This window comes from Gymnoscopelus microlampas (assembly GCF_963454915.1).
Source record: "Gymnoscopelus microlampas genome assembly, chromosome: 2".
Taxonomy (NCBI): domain Eukaryota; kingdom Metazoa; phylum Chordata; class Actinopteri; order Myctophiformes; family Myctophidae; genus Gymnoscopelus; species Gymnoscopelus microlampas.
The window spans coordinates 36153834-36174973 of NC_139939.1; the positions used below are offsets into that span (position 1 = coordinate 36153834).

At 40.9% G+C, this 21140-nt stretch overlaps 1 protein-coding gene across 3 annotated transcripts in view; it reads right to left on the minus strand.

Annotated features, from left to right (window-relative positions):
* Positions 1–864: 864 nt before the first annotated feature.
* The window catches only part of rnf24 (ring finger protein 24), a 39907-nt gene continuing 19631 nt past the window's right edge, over positions 865–21140 (minus strand). For all 3 annotated transcript variants that reach the window (XM_084080818.1, XM_084080817.1, XM_084080816.1), the window contains exons 2-6: positions 19677–19826; positions 13696–13738; positions 10757–10798; positions 3907–3986; positions 865–2007 (exon numbers count right to left, since the gene is read on the minus strand). In XM_084080818.1, coding sequence (XP_083936944.1) covers positions 1854–2007; positions 3907–3986; positions 10757–10798; positions 13696–13738; positions 19677–19819 — 462 coding nt within the window. In that variant the 5' untranslated portion in view covers positions 19820–19826 and the 3' untranslated portion in view covers positions 865–1853. The remainder of the gene's footprint in view (positions 2008–3906; positions 3987–10756; positions 10799–13695; positions 13739–19676; positions 19827–21140) is intronic.

A 21140-nucleotide genomic window follows, 5' to 3' on the forward strand; every position in this document is an offset into this window, starting at 1 on the left:
TATCTTTCATCTGAAGCATGTGACCACAAATTCACCACCACAGCTCAGCATTACATTTAAAATAATAAAACCAATAACTGTTCAGTTACTGCACATACTGAATCAATGTTAAATTTAACACTATAGCTAACAGGTTTTTGTTTAGTTAAACATAATTAAATGAGGTTCTGGGGAGATTTGGCAGATAGAGATTGGCTGTAGACATACTGTAGTCATGGATGTTTTTGTCTAATCTGATTCATGATTAGACTCATCCCCACTGGACTCCTGGATTGCGTGCTTAACTGTATAAAACCAAAACAACTCACTCAACTGTGTATTTTTACAAGACTGTTTTGATAGCATCATGACTAATGACTGTTAAGGAGGGGCAATGTTAAAGAAGGCCAAAAACTTATGTAACACAAATAATGTCTGATTGGCTGTCCCAAGGATTCATAGGAACAGCTGATTGGTTGTTTCAGGGAGCCATAAGAATGTGTGATTGGTTGTCATAATCATAGGAAGGACCCTTCAGGTCAGGTTTCTCCATTTCCTGCTCTCCACAACACAGGAAGTGACTACAGCCTGTGGTGTGTGTGTGTGTGTGTGTGTGTGTGTGTGTGTGTGTGTGTGTGTGTGTGTGTGTGTGTGTGTGTGTGTGTGTGTGTGTGTGTGTGTGTGTGTGTGTGTGTGTGTGTGTGTGTCTTCAGTCAATAATGTCCTCCCGAGACAAATAATTAGTTCTTCATTGTGTTTCTTTCTATATTCACAGTACTTTCCTAAGCATTGTTGCAATATGCCACTGCATTCTAGCATAATCCACACAACCAGTGATGATTAGTTGATTTGTTTGAAATGACAGACAGTGGCCATACTGTAAAAAAAAAAAAGAAGACTTGTGTAGCCTTTTATATCAAGTTATAAAGTCTTCATATGAGTGTGTGTGTGGGGAGCATGGCCCAAAAAAAGAAAAACATCTGGGTTACAACACATTCAGGCCTTCAACAGTAATTCACATTTAGTTGGACGTTGTGTCCCGAGGTTCTATGAGCTTTTTTCTGATGAGTATGTGATTGTGTATTTTCCTGTGTAATCAGACCACAAAACTTTGACCACATTTTCTAACATTTACACTGAATTGGATATAGTTGTCCCTTTAAGATAGATCTTTGTCCTTTAAAACCAAAGTTCACTCAGTAAAAAAAGAAGAAAAAAACCCTAAAAAATAACACGTGGCTCTGTACATATAAAGAAATAATAGTTAATAAAATATAAAATAGGACCTTGCTACTACGCTCACAAGCAATTAAGTTTGAGTTCTCATAAAGTGCTTGTTATAAAGAAAACAATAATAATAAAAGCTGAAGAAAATAATGCAACCTTTTTACATTTCAAATATTTGTAGTTCTTGGCTTTTGTGTCTCATTTTCTTCTTGTCTTCCGCTGGTGTCCCCAGAAAAGTGCTTTGGTTGTGAAACAATTGTTGCCCAGGCTTGGCAGAGGAGAAAACTAAGAGAACTCCTATTCTCCACTTGTCCATGAAAAGAATCAAAATGAAAAAAGGAGAAATAGAATAGCACTGTAGATGTATCAGCCAGAGCTGATGGCCATAAATCCTGTAATGAATCCATCAAGGCCAAAAGAGAGAAGAGAGGAAAGCAGAGGAGCAGATAAGATTCACTCCCTTGTGAGTCTCTGCATAGCAGCTCTACTTTCTCCTGTCTATCTGTTCTCATGCTCAGATACAAAGATGTGCAGATGTCCTCAGATGCAAATGTGACTGTACAGGTGGGTGACCAGGTGTTTTTTGGCTGTGTCTGTAGTGTGCAATGGTAACCGTGTATGTGTTTGTGTGTGTGAGTGTGTATTTGCTACACCAGATTCTCCACGCCAGGCAAAGGTTGCTGTATTGGCACTGGGGCTGGCACAGGATCCATGGGGCTGCCAGCTTGCTGGGCCAGCTGTAAGACTGGCATGTTGCACAGCGGGCACACCTTCCTCACCTCTAACCACTTAATCAGGCACCTGGACACAGAGACAGAGCGAGAGAAAGAGATGGAGAGGCAGGACTTTCAGCTGACATTGATATTTCATGACTTGGTGACTTATACCCTTTTTCAAATACATTGCTGAGTTGGGCTGAGAATCCGTTTCCATAAATAATACCTGCTTGGGCACAGATTCCAGTCATGAAATGTCAGCCCTTCTTCTCACCTGGTGCTGGGCTGTTTACAACGGGGTTGCGGAATCATATACAATAATTTATATAGTGCCTTTCATGAACCCAAGGGCGCTTTACATCAAAAACAATGAACAACCAAAAAACAAACAACCAAAACAACTATTTGCCATAAGCCTGAGAGAATAGGTGTCTTTTCAAGGCAGCCACTTGCCCATGATAGGACTGTCAGGTGTTACTCAAGCCATTCAACTGAAAGAAATGCTGATGTGAGTCACATCGACACTCGTTTGTTTTCCGTTGAGCGACACTGTAGTACTAACATCTGGATAAGTGATTAAATTCAGGCCCTCTTGTTAATTTGGGCTGACGCAGTGCAGGTATCCGGAAACAGCTGGACTCCAGCATTAGGAACACAGGCTACATTACTGTTAGTGTTAGCCGACTAGCATAACAGAAAACAGCTGACTACAGCATTGAGTTACTACAGCAGCAATGCATCATAGCAAAGAACATGGCCCCACTGGCCCCAATTGTAATGAAAAGACAACCGGTCTCAGCCGTGCTCAGCCCCTCACAGCCCTGCATGGCCCGTCACTTCATGATGGAAATGAGGTACTGTAATGGTGAGCATGACAGAAACATTTCTTAAATGACCAACATTATTAAGAGTGTGCTTCTAATCTTACATCTGAGTCCTACACAAGAGATTCACTTTCTATTCCTGAAATTAAGTGAAATAAGCCATTCGGTGGACAATTTAAAACAAAGCACCTCACAGTACATTCCATTAGCTAAACAGAGAGCTTCATCTACTCTGCGCCCCACGTCTCTATACAGTATGTCTGTCTGTCTGTTTATCTATCATATCATGTATGCAGCTGTGAAGCTAACGCAGAGAATGAAGGCAGTACCAGCGAAGTGTGACTAAGAGCAGCTTGCATGCTGATGAATTATTTACTGCGACTCCAGGATTGTGTATTTTTAGGCACAAAAGTCCCAAAGCAGCAGCACTAACTGAAAAATGGGACATGGGGACGTTGTGGAGTAATGTAACATCACTACCTGACCAAGGCGCTTGCTTTGGAAAACCACTAAGGTGTGTGTGTGTGTGTGTGTGTGTGTGTGTGTGTGTGTGTGTGTGTGTGTGTGTGTGTGTGTGTGTGTGTGTGTGTGTGTGTGTGTGTGTGTGTGTGTGAGAGAATAGCAGTGAGTTGTAATTGAGTGAGAGGGGTCCCAACCACAGTGTGGAACAAAACTAGGTCATAGGAGTGAGGTCCTTCACTCAGGTCAACAGCTGAGTGACCAGCTGTGTATGTGAAAACATGGGGAGAAAAAAAGCTCTCATTGACAAACTGTGAGTGTATGTGTGTGTGTGTGTGTGTGTGTGTGTGTGTGTGTGTGGTCCTAAACCGTGCTGAAAAACGAACATTTGACTATTGTGTGTATCTTTCTGTGTCCATGCTTATGTTGAGTGGACAAACTACCATAAAATCACATAGTAAATCCGAAGCATTAAAATAGTGTGTGTGGTGGAAGATAGCACTGGTTCAAACGGCTAGCGGCTAATCGCCTATTATTTTTGTTTCCCATAACCTAGACTAATAATCATGATTAATAATCATTAACACTATATTATCTACTCAACGTCCAAAAGCCACAAAAAAAGGCCTGTATGTATGGACTTCGCAATTTGGACTTAAATGTCTACGGAGTAGTGTGTGTGTGTGTGTGCGTATACGTACTTCCTGTGAAAGGCATGTTTGCACGGACAAATCCCCAGCTCATCTTTTTGTTTGAACTCCTCCAAGCACACTGCACATATCTGTTAGAGAGAGGGGTGGAGAGAAGGTAACAATCAGTTTCAAATACTGCATTGACAACCAAAGAGACACTATGTTACTGTGCCAATGAAGCTTCTTGGTTTGATCGTTGCGGTGTTCTAAACACCCACTGACTGAGGCAGGATGACAAAAAATCATATGGCCCATTAAGTATACAAACTTACAGAGTTTACTGCTACCAATCAACCACTGGCAGCAATGTATCAAGGTTGGCAGATTCTGTTGAATGGCAACGTCCTGGTTGGAGTTGATGTACCACAAAGGGGTTCACAACATGATGTGCTTGGTCTAATGTGCCTACGTAATGCACGGCCGGTTTATTTGTAAAGCACATTTTAACAACAAGGCGGAAAGGCTTCAAAGTGCTTTACAGAACACATTGTACACACACACACACACACACACACACACACACACACACACACACACACACACACACACACACACACACACACACACACACACACACACACACACACACACAGTACTGTACAGCCCCCTACATGCTTCAAAATAATTAATCCGACATAATAATAATCGCATTTTATAATGCCATTTTAAGGCTTCACAACACTCGTTATAAATGTTTATGAAGTGCTGGTCAAAATGCATTATAGGCTCAGTGGAACAGCTAATTATAACTACCACACATAGTCAGTTATAAAGTGTCTTTATACATAAAGAACCCATGTCTTTGACTGTACCAAAATAAATTGCCAGGGAAATAACAAAGAGTCATTCAAGCAAGCAAGTTAATAATGGGATGCAGCTTGAAGTCAAGCTCCATGGGGTAGACAGTGGTCAGGGTGCTGACAATGAGTGGGGCTGTGAATTACAGGCTGTGACAGTAATGACCAAACATTAAGCCTACTGTCAAAGCAAACTAGCGCAGTGCCAACCGAGTCAATCTACACTCTTTGATAGTAACACAGTGATACAGACATTACCATCAGCAACAGCTCCCTCTTCCCATGCAAGGAAGAACACACAGGTGACTCTTGTCACATTAAATCAACCAGTCACACGCCCTCGCCCAAGCCACCAGCAGGCGTCACTTTGCATGCTTTTGCATTCGGTCCTTTTCTTTTTGGCTGTTGTCTAACATTGCCAAAAAGCTTCCTTCAGGGACAATGGACGTACTTCTCTTTTGTCCTCTTCCTCTCTCTATCTCTCTCACCTTTTTCTCCTCTTCTCCTTTTGAATAGCAGGAGGTTCAGAAGGTTCAGGATGAAAGGAGCGGTGCCGGCCGTCTAACGTTTCTCTCCGGGGATTTTTTGTTTTGGGATGAGGAGAACAAGTCTTTCTATAGAGGGCTGCTTTGCTCTCATTCTCAATGCTAGATCAATGTCTCGGTTCTTTTCCATGGCTTGGCTCATGGGAGACGAATGGCGGCACTAGCCAACATTTTAGTTTTCACACAGTCTATCTCTCATCTGTCTTTCTTCATCTCTCCATCCCTTTCATTCACGGTCTTCTTTTCTGTGTTTTTCTATCCCTCTCCCTCTCTGTCCATCTCTTTCTGTGTCTTGCTCTCTATCTCGTTCTCTCTCTCTGAGAGTTTCTTTGATGTCCCTCCGGCAGATCTGAAACTAGAGCCAGTCAAATTCCTCTGTGATGGGAAGAAAACGTTGTGAACACTCCAGCCACCGCGTAGCCGGCAAGATACATCACCTGGATTGATTCAGTGTAATTTTTATTTAAAATCTGGGGCTAATTTGATCATACAGTGAACCCCTAAGGTGTGTTCCTTGTCTAATGACTTACTTAGTGGAGAATTCAAATACTGTCCAAATAAGGTACTCATTTGTCAAAATTTAAGCTTGTGTTTTGTGCTATACTGTAGCTTTTTGAACCGAACCAAACCTATTCTAGTCTGGATCTCTTTAGCTAAGCTACCAACTGCAAAAGACTTATGCAGATTTGACAGCAATGATGTATGCTTGGCCAACTAACAGTCAGTATTCAAATCATACAAAGTATTATGTCAATATTTAGACATGTGGGAGCCAGCCAGCTTTACGAAATATGAATCTGCCTCTGGCTCATATCTATTCCCCTGATATAGCATACGGACACAGTCAACACAGAGTCATAACAGCTCTACTGTTGATCATTTCTAGGCTCCTTTGCTATGTGAAATGTATAGTTATTCACTTGACTGTACAAGTTAAAATTGAAAAAATTAAGAAACCCCCCCCCCCAGCTGATTAATGCACCTTATAGTGCCAGATGAAATATAACAATGTTTAAGATAAAGAACAGTAAGCTCCCACCTGGGAAATATGGGAAGTTGAACACACACATTTTTAGATATACAACGTTACCAGGCCTTATATTAAAGATAAGGTAATTGCAGTTATTTACATACACGTTTACTCAAACGTGTGACACATTTACTCAAACGTGTGAGTGTTCAACTACTCCACTCAGAACAGATATCATGTGAGCTGATACTGCAGTGCGTCACAGGAGACACTTGGAATAATCCCACTGAGGCAGGGCTATCTGATGCACAGCAACTCCTTCAGCCCGGCGGCCCACAAAACATCAAAGGAGAAAATGGTATGAGGCTTGGCACCAAGACCTGAGGCTGATTCTACAAATGTCTTCTTTTCAAACAAAAAGAAGAACGTTTCTATGTTAGTGGTGCTCACACTTTTTCATGTCAAGGACCCCCAAAATTATATGTATTTGGCCGCCAACCATCTCCAGATATGTTGTTCCAGGGAGCAAAGATTTGAGTTAAAAATGTTAGCTTTAAGAAAATTAAATATTTAAAGATTTGCACACATTTTCACGATTTTTCAAAAATAGCAGATCTACAAGCTCATCTATGAGCTTGTATATCTGCTATTTTTTAATAGCCAAAATAATGGTTTAAGTGGTTACACAGATGCGTTCCCGGTTTGAATGGGTCATTGAACATAATACTGCTGTGTGCGGATGTGAACAGTGCTGCATGACAGCCTCTCCTAGTGTAGATGAACAACATAACATACTATAAAAGAAATTAGAGATGAAATATCCAGTGCATACTAGGATTATAGAACTTGACTTAAAGCTGAAATCTATAACCTCCATGTGACATATACACGGGATACAGACCTGGGTCTCCTGCATGAGAGACAGAATTTCTACCTCTCTTCCGAATAAGACATCCCGCTTGTTCAGAGGAGATATTGCGCTATGAGCTTCAGGCAGTATTAGTTGTCAACCAGTAGGTGTCTAAATGTGTCAATAAACAGTAGGGAAACCACCTCCAACCACTGCATACGTACAAATTATATTGTATTAACATACTCTACCATACATATTGGTTAAAATCAAGTTTTATTCATTAAAACACATTGGATTGCAACTTTAAACAGAGTGAACTTAGACTTGAAACTGTAATTTCATGTCTACGTTCACTCTGTTTTAGACCTAATACAAAAAAAAAGGTTTCTGAGGTGTGCTGGAATATTCATTCATGGTTCTTGCTCTAGTTGGCTCCCAGGTTGAGCACAGCAGTGTACAGGGTATTTATATTGTGGTGATACTATGAAAATGTTTTGACTGGCAGGGATGACTGCAGGCTCTTGGAAGCTTGTATCGCCAAATTTCCAATGGGGCATGAACTATATTACACTGCCTACTAGGGCTGGGCAATGTTACCATGTTGTTATATAATAGAACATTATATCAATATCGTCATATGAGACTAGATATCATCTGGGATTTGGGTTAGGGTTATAATATCTTAATAAAAGCGTTGCTTTTTCCTGGTTTCAAAGACCGCATTACAGTAGTGTGTGTAGACAGAGTGATGTAATACTGTGAACTTACCTGACTTCACTGTTCTAGCTGTTCTATTCTTTGCCTTAACCCACTTATTGGCTGTTATTATACAGGCATTACTGATTATTTATCAAACATCTCATTGCGTAATTATTTTGTGAAAGCACCAATAGTTATCCCCACAAATTATCGTCACAATATCTATAGAGAAATTTGGTTTTGTTCATATTGCCCAATTTGCCCAACCCTACTGCCTACACACAAGTTGTCTGGAACTGGAATTGGAATCAAGCTGCACTATAAAACCAAATTGGTTAATTAATGTATCTGTATAAAATACAGCAGCTACTGTATATCAGGTTTAGAATAAAGATGGTAAACTATACAGGACCTTACATTACATTACAGTCATTTAGCAGTCATTTACAGTCATTAGACCTTGTTACATATTGAGTCAGAGGTTGTTTTCTTACTTAAGTCTTGTGAGATTGCATGGTCCTACTAACCTACAGTACACTCGAAAGGTAAATTGATGAGCCCTACTATTCCTAGTTATGTTATTAATATATCTGCCCATATTTCTTTCAAGGAACTCAGTCTGTCATGTTTTACCGGTTTTCCTCTGCCTTGGTGGCTTCCAAAAACTGGGTCAACCCCCCTTAGGCTTGCTTGTGTGAGTGTTATTATTTTAAATGATGCCAAACAGTGTGGCTCCTTCTGTCCCACCCTGTCATCCATGTGACATTCGGTAGCAGTCTCTCACTTTCCAATGATAATAATAATAATATAAAAACAAAAAACAAAACAAAACATAGCAGAGCATAGCAGAGAAACTCGAGCTACAATGACAACATGTGGTGATCAATCGGGTGGCATAGTGCAGACCGCCACGCATACAGGCGCTATCTGCTAGTATTTCATTAACACAGTTGTGCTAGAGGGAGACTGTCCATGGCGGGGTGGCCTGAACACTACAGCGAAGATGTGTTAACACTGTTTTCACTCAAAGTGGGGAGTTAGACTTAATGGTTAACTCTTTAACTGCCAGAGTTAAAACATTGTCTATAGCTGGCCTTGCCAGCGAATCCGAGCGATTTTACTAACCTTTGAAAAATCATGGAATATGTTCCGTGATCGCCGTCCTCACGGCAATCGCCTCAATTACACGCACGGAGGTCTTGTAGAATCGAGAACTAAAATGTGTCCGGTCGTGGTAATCCGCTGCATAGTTGTGGCCAGTTGAATGTGGCTTGTTTTTGCCAAAAAGAAACAGAAACGGAGATGAAGCTATTTTTCCACAACGAATAAACAGAAAGTAACAGCGCCAGCTGGTGGAAAACCACTGAAAACCCCAAACTCGTCAAAGTCGTCCTTGGCACTATGGGCCGAACATGCTCGGTCAGGTTCCGACAGCTAGAGCCCGTCGATAGCCGCGGGGTGGTGCAGAGGGAGGAGAGAGGGGGGTAAACTACCGTACTGTAGATACCATATTCTCAACTCTCAATTCCTATACCGATTAACTCCAAAGCAAAGCAGTACTACGTCTCGTCTACGACTACAACAATGCTCTGTGTTGTTGAGCGCTGCAGGGTCCTGCAGACTACTGCCACCTGTTATTTCATGTGATCTCCTCTGACGCATGCGCACAACAATGTGCCGTCGGCCGACAGTTTGCAAATTCTACGCTGAACATTTTTACTTCCGAATACAACAGACTGCCAGTCTGTTGTAGTCTGAAGTAGTCTGTTTGGTGGTCTCCGTAGTCACCGTAAGACACTGGTCTTGTGTCCTCTCCCTAAGCAAGATACTGAACTCCTGCTTTTGTAGGTTAATCATCTACAAAAGACCATTGTCAAAAAAAGAAATATTGACTCACAGGAGTTAAGTAACAGAATCACAAAACAAGCACTATGTATGGTTTCAACAACCTCACAAAAAATGAGAAAACCTGCTAAACCCCTAACCAAGACACAAACCATATTCACTGACGCTATAACAATGGGTGAGCAGAACTGTGTTCATTGTCTGTCTTGCTCAAGAAGGGCAGTTTGACAAAAACTGAACTTGAGACTAGAACTGGACTTGAACCTGTGCCCTTTCCAGCTACAATGAGTCTCTCCATCCACTAGTTCCTAGTAGTATACCACCCATTCACCCTATCCGCACAATCGGCACATGCTTGCAGTATATGCCAAGTGTGCTTATTCGGACAGACACCCCAAACCCCAGCAGCTGGTCACAGGAGCTGGAACATGGAGCACTCGGCTGCTCTGGTTACATATTGCATAACAGCAATCTTGGTGCCCTTAGGAGGATCATTTCATTGGTCATCTATTAGCAGGGGTTGTGACTCATGTTGATACTGTGCCTTTAATAGAGTCACGACCTTTCAATCGACTATGTCAATGGTTTTCAACCTTTTTTGCGACAAGGACCCCCAAATTGACACATAGTATTAGCCCACAGACCCCTATTTGAAAAGACATGCCAGGGACTCAACCATTTTGATTTCTTGGGGGACCCCATCTACACTGTTATATCATCATCATCATCAGTGTTCATTTAACTCTGAGAGTTAAATGAACGTCGTTGTGTGAGTGTCTGTAACTGTGTAGATATGAAGTAGAGGTTTTGTAAAAAAAAAAGAGGAGATTTACATGTATAAATAACTGTTCAACACCCATGGCAATGTACAGTTAACAAGGGACTGGGAGGTGAAATAAGGGAGGAAAAGAGACTGAACACAAACCCTTTTCATGCAAACGGCAGACATTGAGATTAGTGCGAGCGTGACACCCATTTATGGCTGGTTAATCCAAAATGTGCAAAGACAGCAGCACACTATGTGCCAGTGTGACTACAGGTACAGAATGTTCCTGACCGCTAGGTCTGACTAAGTGGTGGTGGTGGTGGTGGTCATTCAACAGCTGATGATAGGAAACATGATGTGAGAGAGAGGATGATGTGTACTTACCTCATGTAAGTTTAGTTCTTTGACTTTTTCCTTCTGTATAACCTGAAGGGATACAGTGAAAGGTTAGATGAGAACAGAACAAACTTTCTGACAAAAATAACCACTTAACCCTGGCGTGCAGATTTTGGGCATGTCATCACCAAGACGGAACTATTCGACAATTTGATGATTTTTGTAAATGGCAGATCTGCAAGCTCACAATGTGACAATGTTATTTAAAAATGAAAATGATGCCCAATAATTAAAAAAACAAACAATAGAATGTCATTATGCATATCGTAGTGAGTTAGTGTATTACTGATAAGATGCTGTAAAGCATTATTCATTTGTTTAAAATGTATAGAGGACCACCATATTGAACAGCAGATCACATCAGTTACATCAGAACATGGCCACGTTGTAGTTAACATACAGTTTCTAATGTCAAGGACTTTGTGTGTGTGTGTGTGTGTGTGTGTGTGTGTGTGTGTGTGTGTGTGTGTGTGTGTGTGTGTGTGTGTGTGTGTGTGTGTGTGTGTGTGTGTGTGTGTGTGTGTGTGTGTGTGTGTGTGCGTGCGTGCGTGCGTGCGTGCGTGCGTGCGTGCGTGCGTGCGTGCGTGCGTGCGTGCGTGCGTGCGTGCGTGCGTGCGTGCGTGCGTGTGTGAAAGAAATCCGTCGTATCCCTTGAGGATCTGCTTGGAAATAATGCTTGTGTGAGGTAACCTGGTGGTCTTACATAACCAGCTCAGTAGCAACCCATGTTAAATTCACAGCTTTTCTAATTGGCCCGCGAGGTGGAGCGAGAAGGATGAGGGAATGTGAACGTGGGTGTGACTTAGCATCTCTATGCAAATGAAAGTTCACACAGAGAGAGAGAGAGAGAGAGAGAGAACACCAGATATTTGCCTAGCTTGCCAGGAAAATAGATGAAAATGTATACTTTTTCTTTTTTTATATACAGAGCCTTCCATAGCCCGTCACCTATCATATTAATATGCATAATAACACAATAATTATAGTGGTGAATAAAAACGGTGGTCAGAGCAGATTGTTAAGTCGGGGTAAAAATTAAAATTAGACTAAATAATTAAAACAAGCCTACTTGTAAGATGCATTGCAAGCATCACATTTCTTTTTCGGTTCCGTAAAAAAAAAGACGTCCAGGAAGTTAAAGGATAATTCATACCTGTAGATATTCTATTTTCGGTGTGCGACACAGCATGCAACCAAGTATAAATTAGGCGTAAGTGTTACAATGGCGGTTTTGTGCTGTGTTATTAACTGTCTATTAAATGTCTAAACGTTTATGTGCACATGCAAGCACAGTTAAAGTAGACAAGTGATGGATTATGGTGGAACACCATTAGTGGAACACTAAGACATTACTGGGATGTTGATGAGAACAATCTAGTGTGTCACCAAGTTCATTCACTTTTGTGCTGTCATGAGGCACCAAGGCTGATATTTTGTTTAAAATCTTACTGGCGCTGACTCTGAGCCATTAGTCAATATTGCATTGCAAAAAAGTCACCCGTGTTATGAGCCACCAAGGCTGATTCTTTATAGTGTGGTTGCCCTAACAGGGCAACCAGACTATAGTAATCTTCCCACTTTATTCTTTCATATTATTATTGTAGATAAACTTTATTTTGGACCGGATCTCCTCCCACAGTTTATTTAAAAAATAATAATAATAACTTTTTTTCCCTGGGTTCCTTGGGTCATGACGCAACTCCCCATATAGGCCACGCCCATTTGCGTCAGGATAGATTTTCCACCATTTTGAATTTTCTTCAAAACACACTTTTAGCTCCTCCTCCCACATATTTTGTCCAAATTTCACAAAAATCGGTACAGATGATCTCTGGACCCATGCGATAAACATCTCCAAGCGGAATTTTGATAGTCATTACCGTTCGTCCGAAAGTTAGCGGAAGGGGCCTGTTTTACAAAAAAGGCCAAAACTCACGAACGAAACGTCCAGTCAATCCCAAATTTGAATCACATGTCAAGGGTGGTTTACTCAACAAATCCCCAAAAGCATTTCCACTTTGATCCATAGGCGCCACAAATGCGCAAAATGTAGCCGTTTGATGCAAAAACATTATTTTAGGGGGGATCAATCCTCTCAAAATGAAACGCAAGTGATCTCAGGAGTGACGTGAGAATGTAATTTGCACAGCCTCCGACGGTATTCCTCCCGGCGTATTCCTCGAGTCCCGGCGGCCGCGACCCGCGTCGCCGCAATCACACTTTGCAATTGCCCAGAATTGCGAATATTCTAGTTACAAATCTTACCCCTGCTGAACCATCAGTGCTGATATTTTATTGTAAAAAAAAAGTTGCCCGTGCTCTTAGCCACCAAGGCTGTTTTTTACAAATCTTTGTCTTACTGAACCATCAATGCTGATCTGTTGTTACCAAAAATGTCACCCATCAAAAGTGTTGGGTGGCTTCTGAAATTGAAGGTAGCTCTCCGTCAAACAGACTACTATAGATTACTACAGGCTGGCAGTCGAATGAAGTTGGGAGATCAGTCAGTTGGAGGGTGTGAAAAAACGTTGCTGTGTTTGTTTGTTTGTTGGTCCCATATGGTCACATCTATTTGTCTTTAGGCTCATAAACAGGTCCACATACTGGTATTACATAAAAGCGCAGGTGTGTTGTTGATGCTCTCGGTCACTCTGCCATTTAAGGTCACTGTGACAATAACAAGATCAGTGACATTCACATTGTGGCCATTTTGCTCCTGTGACACACTCAGTGGGACTAATCTTAGAGGGGAGAGTGTAGAGTGGCTTTATCTACAGTATCCTCGTTCTCTTATTCTCCCACACTTATTCTTCGACGCTTTGTCATTGAACAGTATTTGAACAAAAAAGCCATTGCATGAAACCTTCCATGGCTGCCTTAAGAGCCGATGGGCTGCATGTGTGTGTGTCGGTCAAGGGGTTATTTACCTGTTTGTATGCATACAGCTCTTTGTGTGCCTGATGCCGTAACCTGGGGAGATGAAGAGAAAGAAAACATTTCTTTGATTAGTAGATTAACCACTTCAACAGGATCCAGCACTCACAGACAAACTGACAGATCAGAACATCCTGTAAAGGGTAGGGATGGGCATTAAGAGTCTACTAGTTGAATAGCTGGTGTGGAAAGGGTGTCGAGTCGACAACCAGTTTACGATGAATGGTATTGGTGATAGAAACACGTGCCTTTTATAAGAATTAGAAACATTGCATGTTAGGACTGGTATTTTTCTCATCTTAGACCCTTCATATCTGCTGTTTAGATTAAGATGAAATGTCTGTCTATTGGCCAATATAGCTGGTGTGGCTGGTTCATAATGATCGCATGAAGTCATTTTGCTCGAATTACAGCACATTGTCTAGGGGAGGAAAACGTTTGCAAAAATGTAATGATTGCTGTGTGAATAAATTAATCATGTCCTGACGAGGACCTCCGGATCATTAAACATGTATACTGTATGTTTGCATTGGAACTATGAGTGCGTGGCACATTCCTCTCTTCTGCCTCCTCCTTTCGCTCTCATACGGCACATGTTGGCACTTGTTTATTTATGTTCGGCGCCCTAAAAATAAACCAGGAAGATTCGTGTGACTAATCAACTCTGTGTGAAACTTTTCTTTACGACTCCACTCTGAAACAAAACTTAAAATGCCCATGCCTAGTAAAAGGAGAAGCTTTTTAAAAGACTGCATTTCCTTAGCACGTACTCATAACCTGATGCCTGTCTGTTCATCTACTGTATAAACATAATGATGTACTGTATAATGGTATGATATTTCAGTTATTACTGTGTGTTTTGTAGGACCTCAGACTTGTGACCCTCCATGACATTGGCTGCCTCTGTCCTAAATGGGAATCCTTTCACCTAATGGGGGAACCTCGAGCAATCCTGTTCTTTTGAATAGACTTTGTATGTACCTAGATTAAGGAACTACTCCAAGGCAGCTTATCTACCAAACATTTACTACTCATACTCATAATACATGAATTGGATGCTACTTTAATTCAAAACATTCAGGGGTGTTATATAAATATTGATTTGGATTTCTCATTTGGGATGAATGTCATATGCATGGGACAGCCCAAGGCCAAAATAAAAGCTTGTCCCAGACCCAAATAAATAACTTTTGTTCCTATATTTAGTGCCATTCCACTACATTATATGTCTTCTCCAAATCCCTACACACAGACCCAGCAATTGCAAATTGCACTATGACTGTGGTTTAGACTCATTTGAGTTGCAACAATTTTTAAAACGATATATCTATAGTTATAGTGCTTGGCCCTTTAGGTCTCATCCTCACTAGGATCCCTTTGCTGTGCATTGTTACAATGTTTGCTGAGACCAATCAATATAAATGATTTCCTTTAGTTTCTGTGGATTATGCTTAATTTTACAAGGGATTTCTCTCTAGGCTTGGAGGAGCATGGTTTATGTGACATTCAGCTCTTCTTTATTGTTAACTAATAAGACTACTACTCTACAAAGCCAAAGGAAAGTAACTTTAGGGTCTATTTTATGACCGCTTGTTGACATGGTTGCTCAACAGAATATAAATGCTATTTTTGTCAGGTAACACAGTCATCCTAACGCAGCCAGTCTGAGGCACTCTAGCCTACTGTATATAGCCACTGGGGCCATAATAATAAACAGAGAGATGACGTAAACGTAACACATGGAGAGAGAGAGTGAGGCATACTTCAGGGATAAATTCTCCAAGAGGCAGCCAAGCATGGTGAAGTACATCCACACTCTGTGTGTGTGTGTGTGTGTGTGTGTGTGTGTGTGTGTGTGTGTGTGTGTGTGTGTGTGTGTGTGTGTGTGTGTGTGTGTGTGTGTGTGTGTGTGTAAAAAAGTATGCTTCTATCATATCATATATCCATATCAGACTTGAGAAAGACTGACAGACATGAATTGAATGCGGTAATCTGAAATCTGACACCACACTTCCATTGTCTTCAGCTCTGTCAAATACTTCACTCAAGAGGTTTAGTGTAAAAATTGTAATGCATCTTAGGTATCATTAACAAGCCCTTCAGTCTTAAAGCCTTTAAGCCTATGATTTGTCACATCAAAGAAATGTTGACTGAGCTGTCAAACTCAAATGTCATCATCACAAAAAAAGAAAATAGTATAATACATTGTGGATAAGAAACCCATTCATGTGGGGTACTTAGGTACTCTTACCTCAGACAAAACACTCCTTACAAATTCAAAAGGAGAATACATATATTATACAGGTACAAAGCCACAGTTTGTATTATGTTTAGACCATGCTCTTTGGCACGAAGACAAGCAAAAACAAAATAACTCAGTGACTAGGAAGAGAATAGGTTGGAGGACAGGAGGAGCAACGATGTACTAGAAGCAGAGAACGAGTGTTGGGACAGGAAGGAAGAAGGTGAGAAATTATGATTGAGAACGAGGGAGAAAGAACGAGAAAGAACGAGAGGAGATAAAGAGAATATTGGTAGGTGTTGTGAGATTTACCTCCATTACTAGTAACCTTAACCTCTCGCAGCAGAGTGAGAGGGATCTGTAAAACAGGCAGCACAGTCTAGGAGACAAACTGACATTCTGAAAGACACCAGCAGGTAAAGGTGCAGAGACTCCCATGGGACAGGGGGTAAGGGTGTGGGATGGGGGCGGGTGGTTTAGGGGTCATTAAGTGGCCCATTTAGCACAGCGGTGAGAAGAAGCGAGTGGACCTCCCATCTGAAGAACACAGGAATCCAACTCGCTCCTCCTCTTGCTGCAAGAGTGTGACCAGGGTTCCATTGCAATTGCATTGTGTGTGCTAGAACATGTGTACACAATTCCTAACTCTGAGGTCAGATTGCTCCCAGGTACTAGATAGATGTTGGTAAGTAGAGCGTTGACCATGGAGGTTGGGGTGTAGTAATGGTCCTGGAGGTTGGGTAATGGGTATAGCACAGCATAATCCAGAGTTAAATTAACACTCAGAATTCTAATGTGTATAATTCAGCAAAACCTCAACTCAACGCTCAAACCTCTATGTCAGTGTGCTTATGAATTGACCATTCAAGACTTTGTTCGTTCGTTTCCCCTTACCGCCCATGCTCGATAACTATTTCCTAATACCTGTGTGAAAGTGTGTCTTTGCCAAGCCAGTGCATATTTCACGGGCCTGCGAGGACTCTGGGCCTGACAGAGGTACTGTGATGTTCAGTCTTACATCAATCTCTAGGTGTGTGTGTGTGTGTGTGTGTGTGGGTGTTTATCTTTGTCAGTGGGGCGTGTATTCACACGTCAACTCCAACGCACGACTCACTCGTACCTCACGTCCGCCAATCTACTCAGCACAGTAGCTGGACGGATAAAGACCTTGAAACAAACTGATTTAAAAGTGTAACTGGATGGATACAAAGTCAAATCATCCTGAGTGTTAATTTAACTCGGTGTTCAAATAACAGTTCATTGTATGAACACTGAGGACTTTACTGTGTAGTGAGTGACCTTGAAGGATTTCACAGTGTATATATTTTACCCAATTGTATTGTTGATATAAAAGTGGGTAGTATATTGCCATGAACCATTTACCACTTACTTATGATGAGGATTTAGATTAACCTTAACCGTGTAAAGGCCTTTGCATGCAAAAATAGTTACCATACAGTAGTTGGCTAGTTGACCGTACCCCTCTAATAATCTGATAATCTAATGTAAGTATGTAGACTTACATAGGTATATTAATGCCTTTTGGTGGGTGTTAAATTAAAGTACTATGTAGGCTTGTGAGGATGTAGGTGTCTTATTGCCTGTTGGTGGGTTATTATAATTGGTGATTTGGGAGACTGCATCTTTAGAAGCATTTTAGGAGGCAAATTTGCCATTTTTCTTTTTGCTTATAAATGGCTTCGTAATCTGGCCACCGTTCTGCCTTGTCAGTATTCTTTGTATTGCATCAATGTCATAAAATTTGCCTTTGGGGATTGAGGAGGGTGATAAGGGATGAATTTAGTTAAGACTGCTGCTTCTTGGTTGTGGCTGCCTTTAAGAGATGCTGGACATTATTTCTACTGTTGGGAGTTGCCAGTTGGTTCAAGGAGGTTCTTTGTTACATCTTGTGTACAGGTGCATAAGGGCAAACATTTTTTTGGAAACAAACACCATGGCAACAGCCAGGACAATTTTTTTGTACTGGACCAGACAGGTAGATATAAAGGCCATTCAGATGAACGGTAACCACCACTCCCCCTTTCTTCTTCGATGGAAGCAGTCAACGCATTATGTTTTAATAGGGATATGCACAGCGACTAATTTCATTGACGTTTAAACAATGGTGTTGAAACAGACTGAACGACTAGTCTAAAATTAATGGATCACTCAGAAAACTGAGCATATTTTGATCTACAAGGCCAAAAGAACATATAAAATCTGAAATATGTTGATTCAGCATGCATAATGGTTTATTTCAGAAATAAATTAGTTCTGAAATAATTCTCACGTGAAATCCAAGCAAGGAAAACCATGGCTAACTTCAACGACTTGAGCGAAGATTCTGATGCCATTACACAACACATGCTGGTTGTGTTTACATAGGGGAAGGTAGTTTTCCCTCCTAAATGTACCCATGATGAAGCCACTGCATTACAATGCTGAAACGCCATGATTGCTCAAAGTAACTCAAGGAAATACGTTACCTTGAGCACTTCAAGGTGATGAAGGAGAGCTGCTGTGTTTTGCAATTATGATCATAAATAATTATCTAAATTACTAGTACTAAAGTAGTAGTAAACGATTAGTAAGGGCAGCACCGTTTAATAGACTAGTCGACTATCTGCGCACATCCCTAGTTTTTAGGCACCATTAATTGAATTAAACTGTGCATATTAATAAAATCAATTTGGGGATAGGAAATGGACATTTACATAGTTAATAAGCAATGAGATACATTTCAGGCTTTGAGACTTTGCAATCAATACCTACAAAATAATAATGGAAGGATTGTATTTTCAATTCAGATTATCAAGTCAGAAATTGTAGTAGAGTAGCTATACCTTCTCCAAACTGTGCTGTGAAAACGTTTCACCATTTTGTGGAAGAACTCATTTATCAGGAGTAAAAAAAGGCAGACTCTCAAAAAAGGAAAAAAGCAACCAGCTATGGTTAAAAATTATAAAGTGCCATACAGTTCGTCAAAAGTATTGGGAGAAATACATAATTGTCCTGCATGGATTTTAAGAATTAGAATTAGTTTCACTTCAGGTGCTATTGCCATCATACAAAAAGCCCTCTAGAGATCATGCTGCTTTTGCCAAAATGTGTCAATATAGGAAAACCACGGGGGTCACTAAATTCATTAGGATTCATCCTTCAAAATACCCATTATTATCAAGAGTAGTAAACAGCTCCAGTTGAACGCAAGGTGCCCATGAAGTGAAATTAGTAGACTAATTGGTAGACTATAGAAAAAGGAGAAGCCCTTTGGCTTTCTTCAGGCACGCAGAGCCAAGGACAAGTTTAACACATTTTCATACAACCTGACACTTCCTGACATATATCTATTTCATCAAGTTTAAAAAGTTAACAAGATGGAACTCTCTAAGCTCATTGTTTAGCCAGTTTGGGAATGCACAACATTTGAAGATTGTCTGAATGGATGTGGTGTCGAATATATAGTGGGAGGCTCCTTCTGGTTGGTTGGCATTTCCATCACCACATCATCCATTATAATCTTTTAACAAACACGTGTCATGCATTATCCCTATAATATCAATAACATGGCCATTGCGCCCACTGAAGACAGCATGTTTTTAATGAATAGTTAAGTTACTAATGAAACCCCTGTATGGCACTTTTGGTTGGAAAACACTCAGCAGCTCAACGTACAGGTGGTCAATAGCCTTCTAAACATTCTAAACAGGGGAGGTGTGTCTGACTCTTTACCTTATCAAATAGCAGCAGAAGAGGAGACTGAGGATAAAGACAAAGATGGCGGTCCCAAACACCACAATGTAGATGTTAAGGGGCAGGTTCTGGAACCCTATGTTAGGCATTCTGAAGCTGTAGTGCTGGAAGTCGGAGCTCATGGATATTCTGTTGGACAGAGAGAAACAGAAAGATTATAAATTAGGAGCCATTACAAAAAACAAAAGAAAACATACTAGTTAGTGTGGTTGCCCAACAGGGCAACCAGACTATTGTTATTGATAGAAAGTGCGGTCCAATACTTTGGACCGCTATTTCTCCCACAGTTTTTATCCCCCAATGTTGTGCCATATGTCAAAATGACCGTCTAAATCGGGGATCGTGCGCTTGTATTTTGCTAAGAGATTGGTTAAATAGTTTAATTGATATTGATTTATTAGTGCATTAAATTTCCCCATCCGCTTTAATGTAAAAGTGAAAAAATTCACATTCAAGTATTTTTTTCTCAGAAACCGTAAGAGCTACAGTTACCACATTTGGAGGGAAAATTCATAATTAAGTCCCAAATTATTAAAAAAAATATCACACCATTCGGCCTCATGGTGGCGCTATAACAGCCCCCTTTACGTTTTGGCCCGTAACTCTTGAACCGTAGGTCCTAAAATCAAAATTTCTTTTCACCTGGATTCCTTGGGTCACGACGCATCTCCCCATATAGGCCACGCCCATTTGCGTCAGGATAGATTTTTTGATATTGATTTATTTGTGCATTAAATTTCCCCATCCACTTTAATGGGAATTGCAAAAACTCCCATTCAAGTATTATTTTCTCGGAAACCGTAAAGGCTACAGTTACAAAACTTGGAGGGGAGGTTAATAGTTTTTAGAAAAATTATTAAGAAAATAATCACACCAGTCGGCCACATGGTGGCGCTATAACAGCCCCCTTTACCTTTTGGCCTGTAACTCTTGAACCGTAGGTCATAAAATCAACATTTCTTTTTCCCTGGATTCCTTGGGTCACGACGCATCTTCCCATATAGGCCACGCCCATATGCGTCAGGATAGATTTTCCGCCATTTTGAATTTTCTTCAAAACACACTTTTTGCTCCTTTTCCTTCAATTTTTTCCCAAATCTCACACAAATCGGTACACGTGATCTATGGACCCACGCGATAAACCTATCCAAGCGGAATTTTGATAGTCCGTAACGTCCGTCCGTAAATGGCTTCCAAAGTTAGCGGGAGGGGCCCGTTTGACCAAAAATGCCATAAATCACGAACGAAACGTCCGGTCAATCCCAAATTTGAATCACATGTCGAGGGTGGTATACTAAACCAATCCCCAAAAGCATTTCCACTTTGATCCATAGGGGGCGCCACGAATGCTCGAAATGTAACCGTTTGATGCAAAAACATGATTTTTGGGGGATCGATCCTCTCGAAATGAAACGCAGGTGATCTCAGGAGTGACGTGACGAT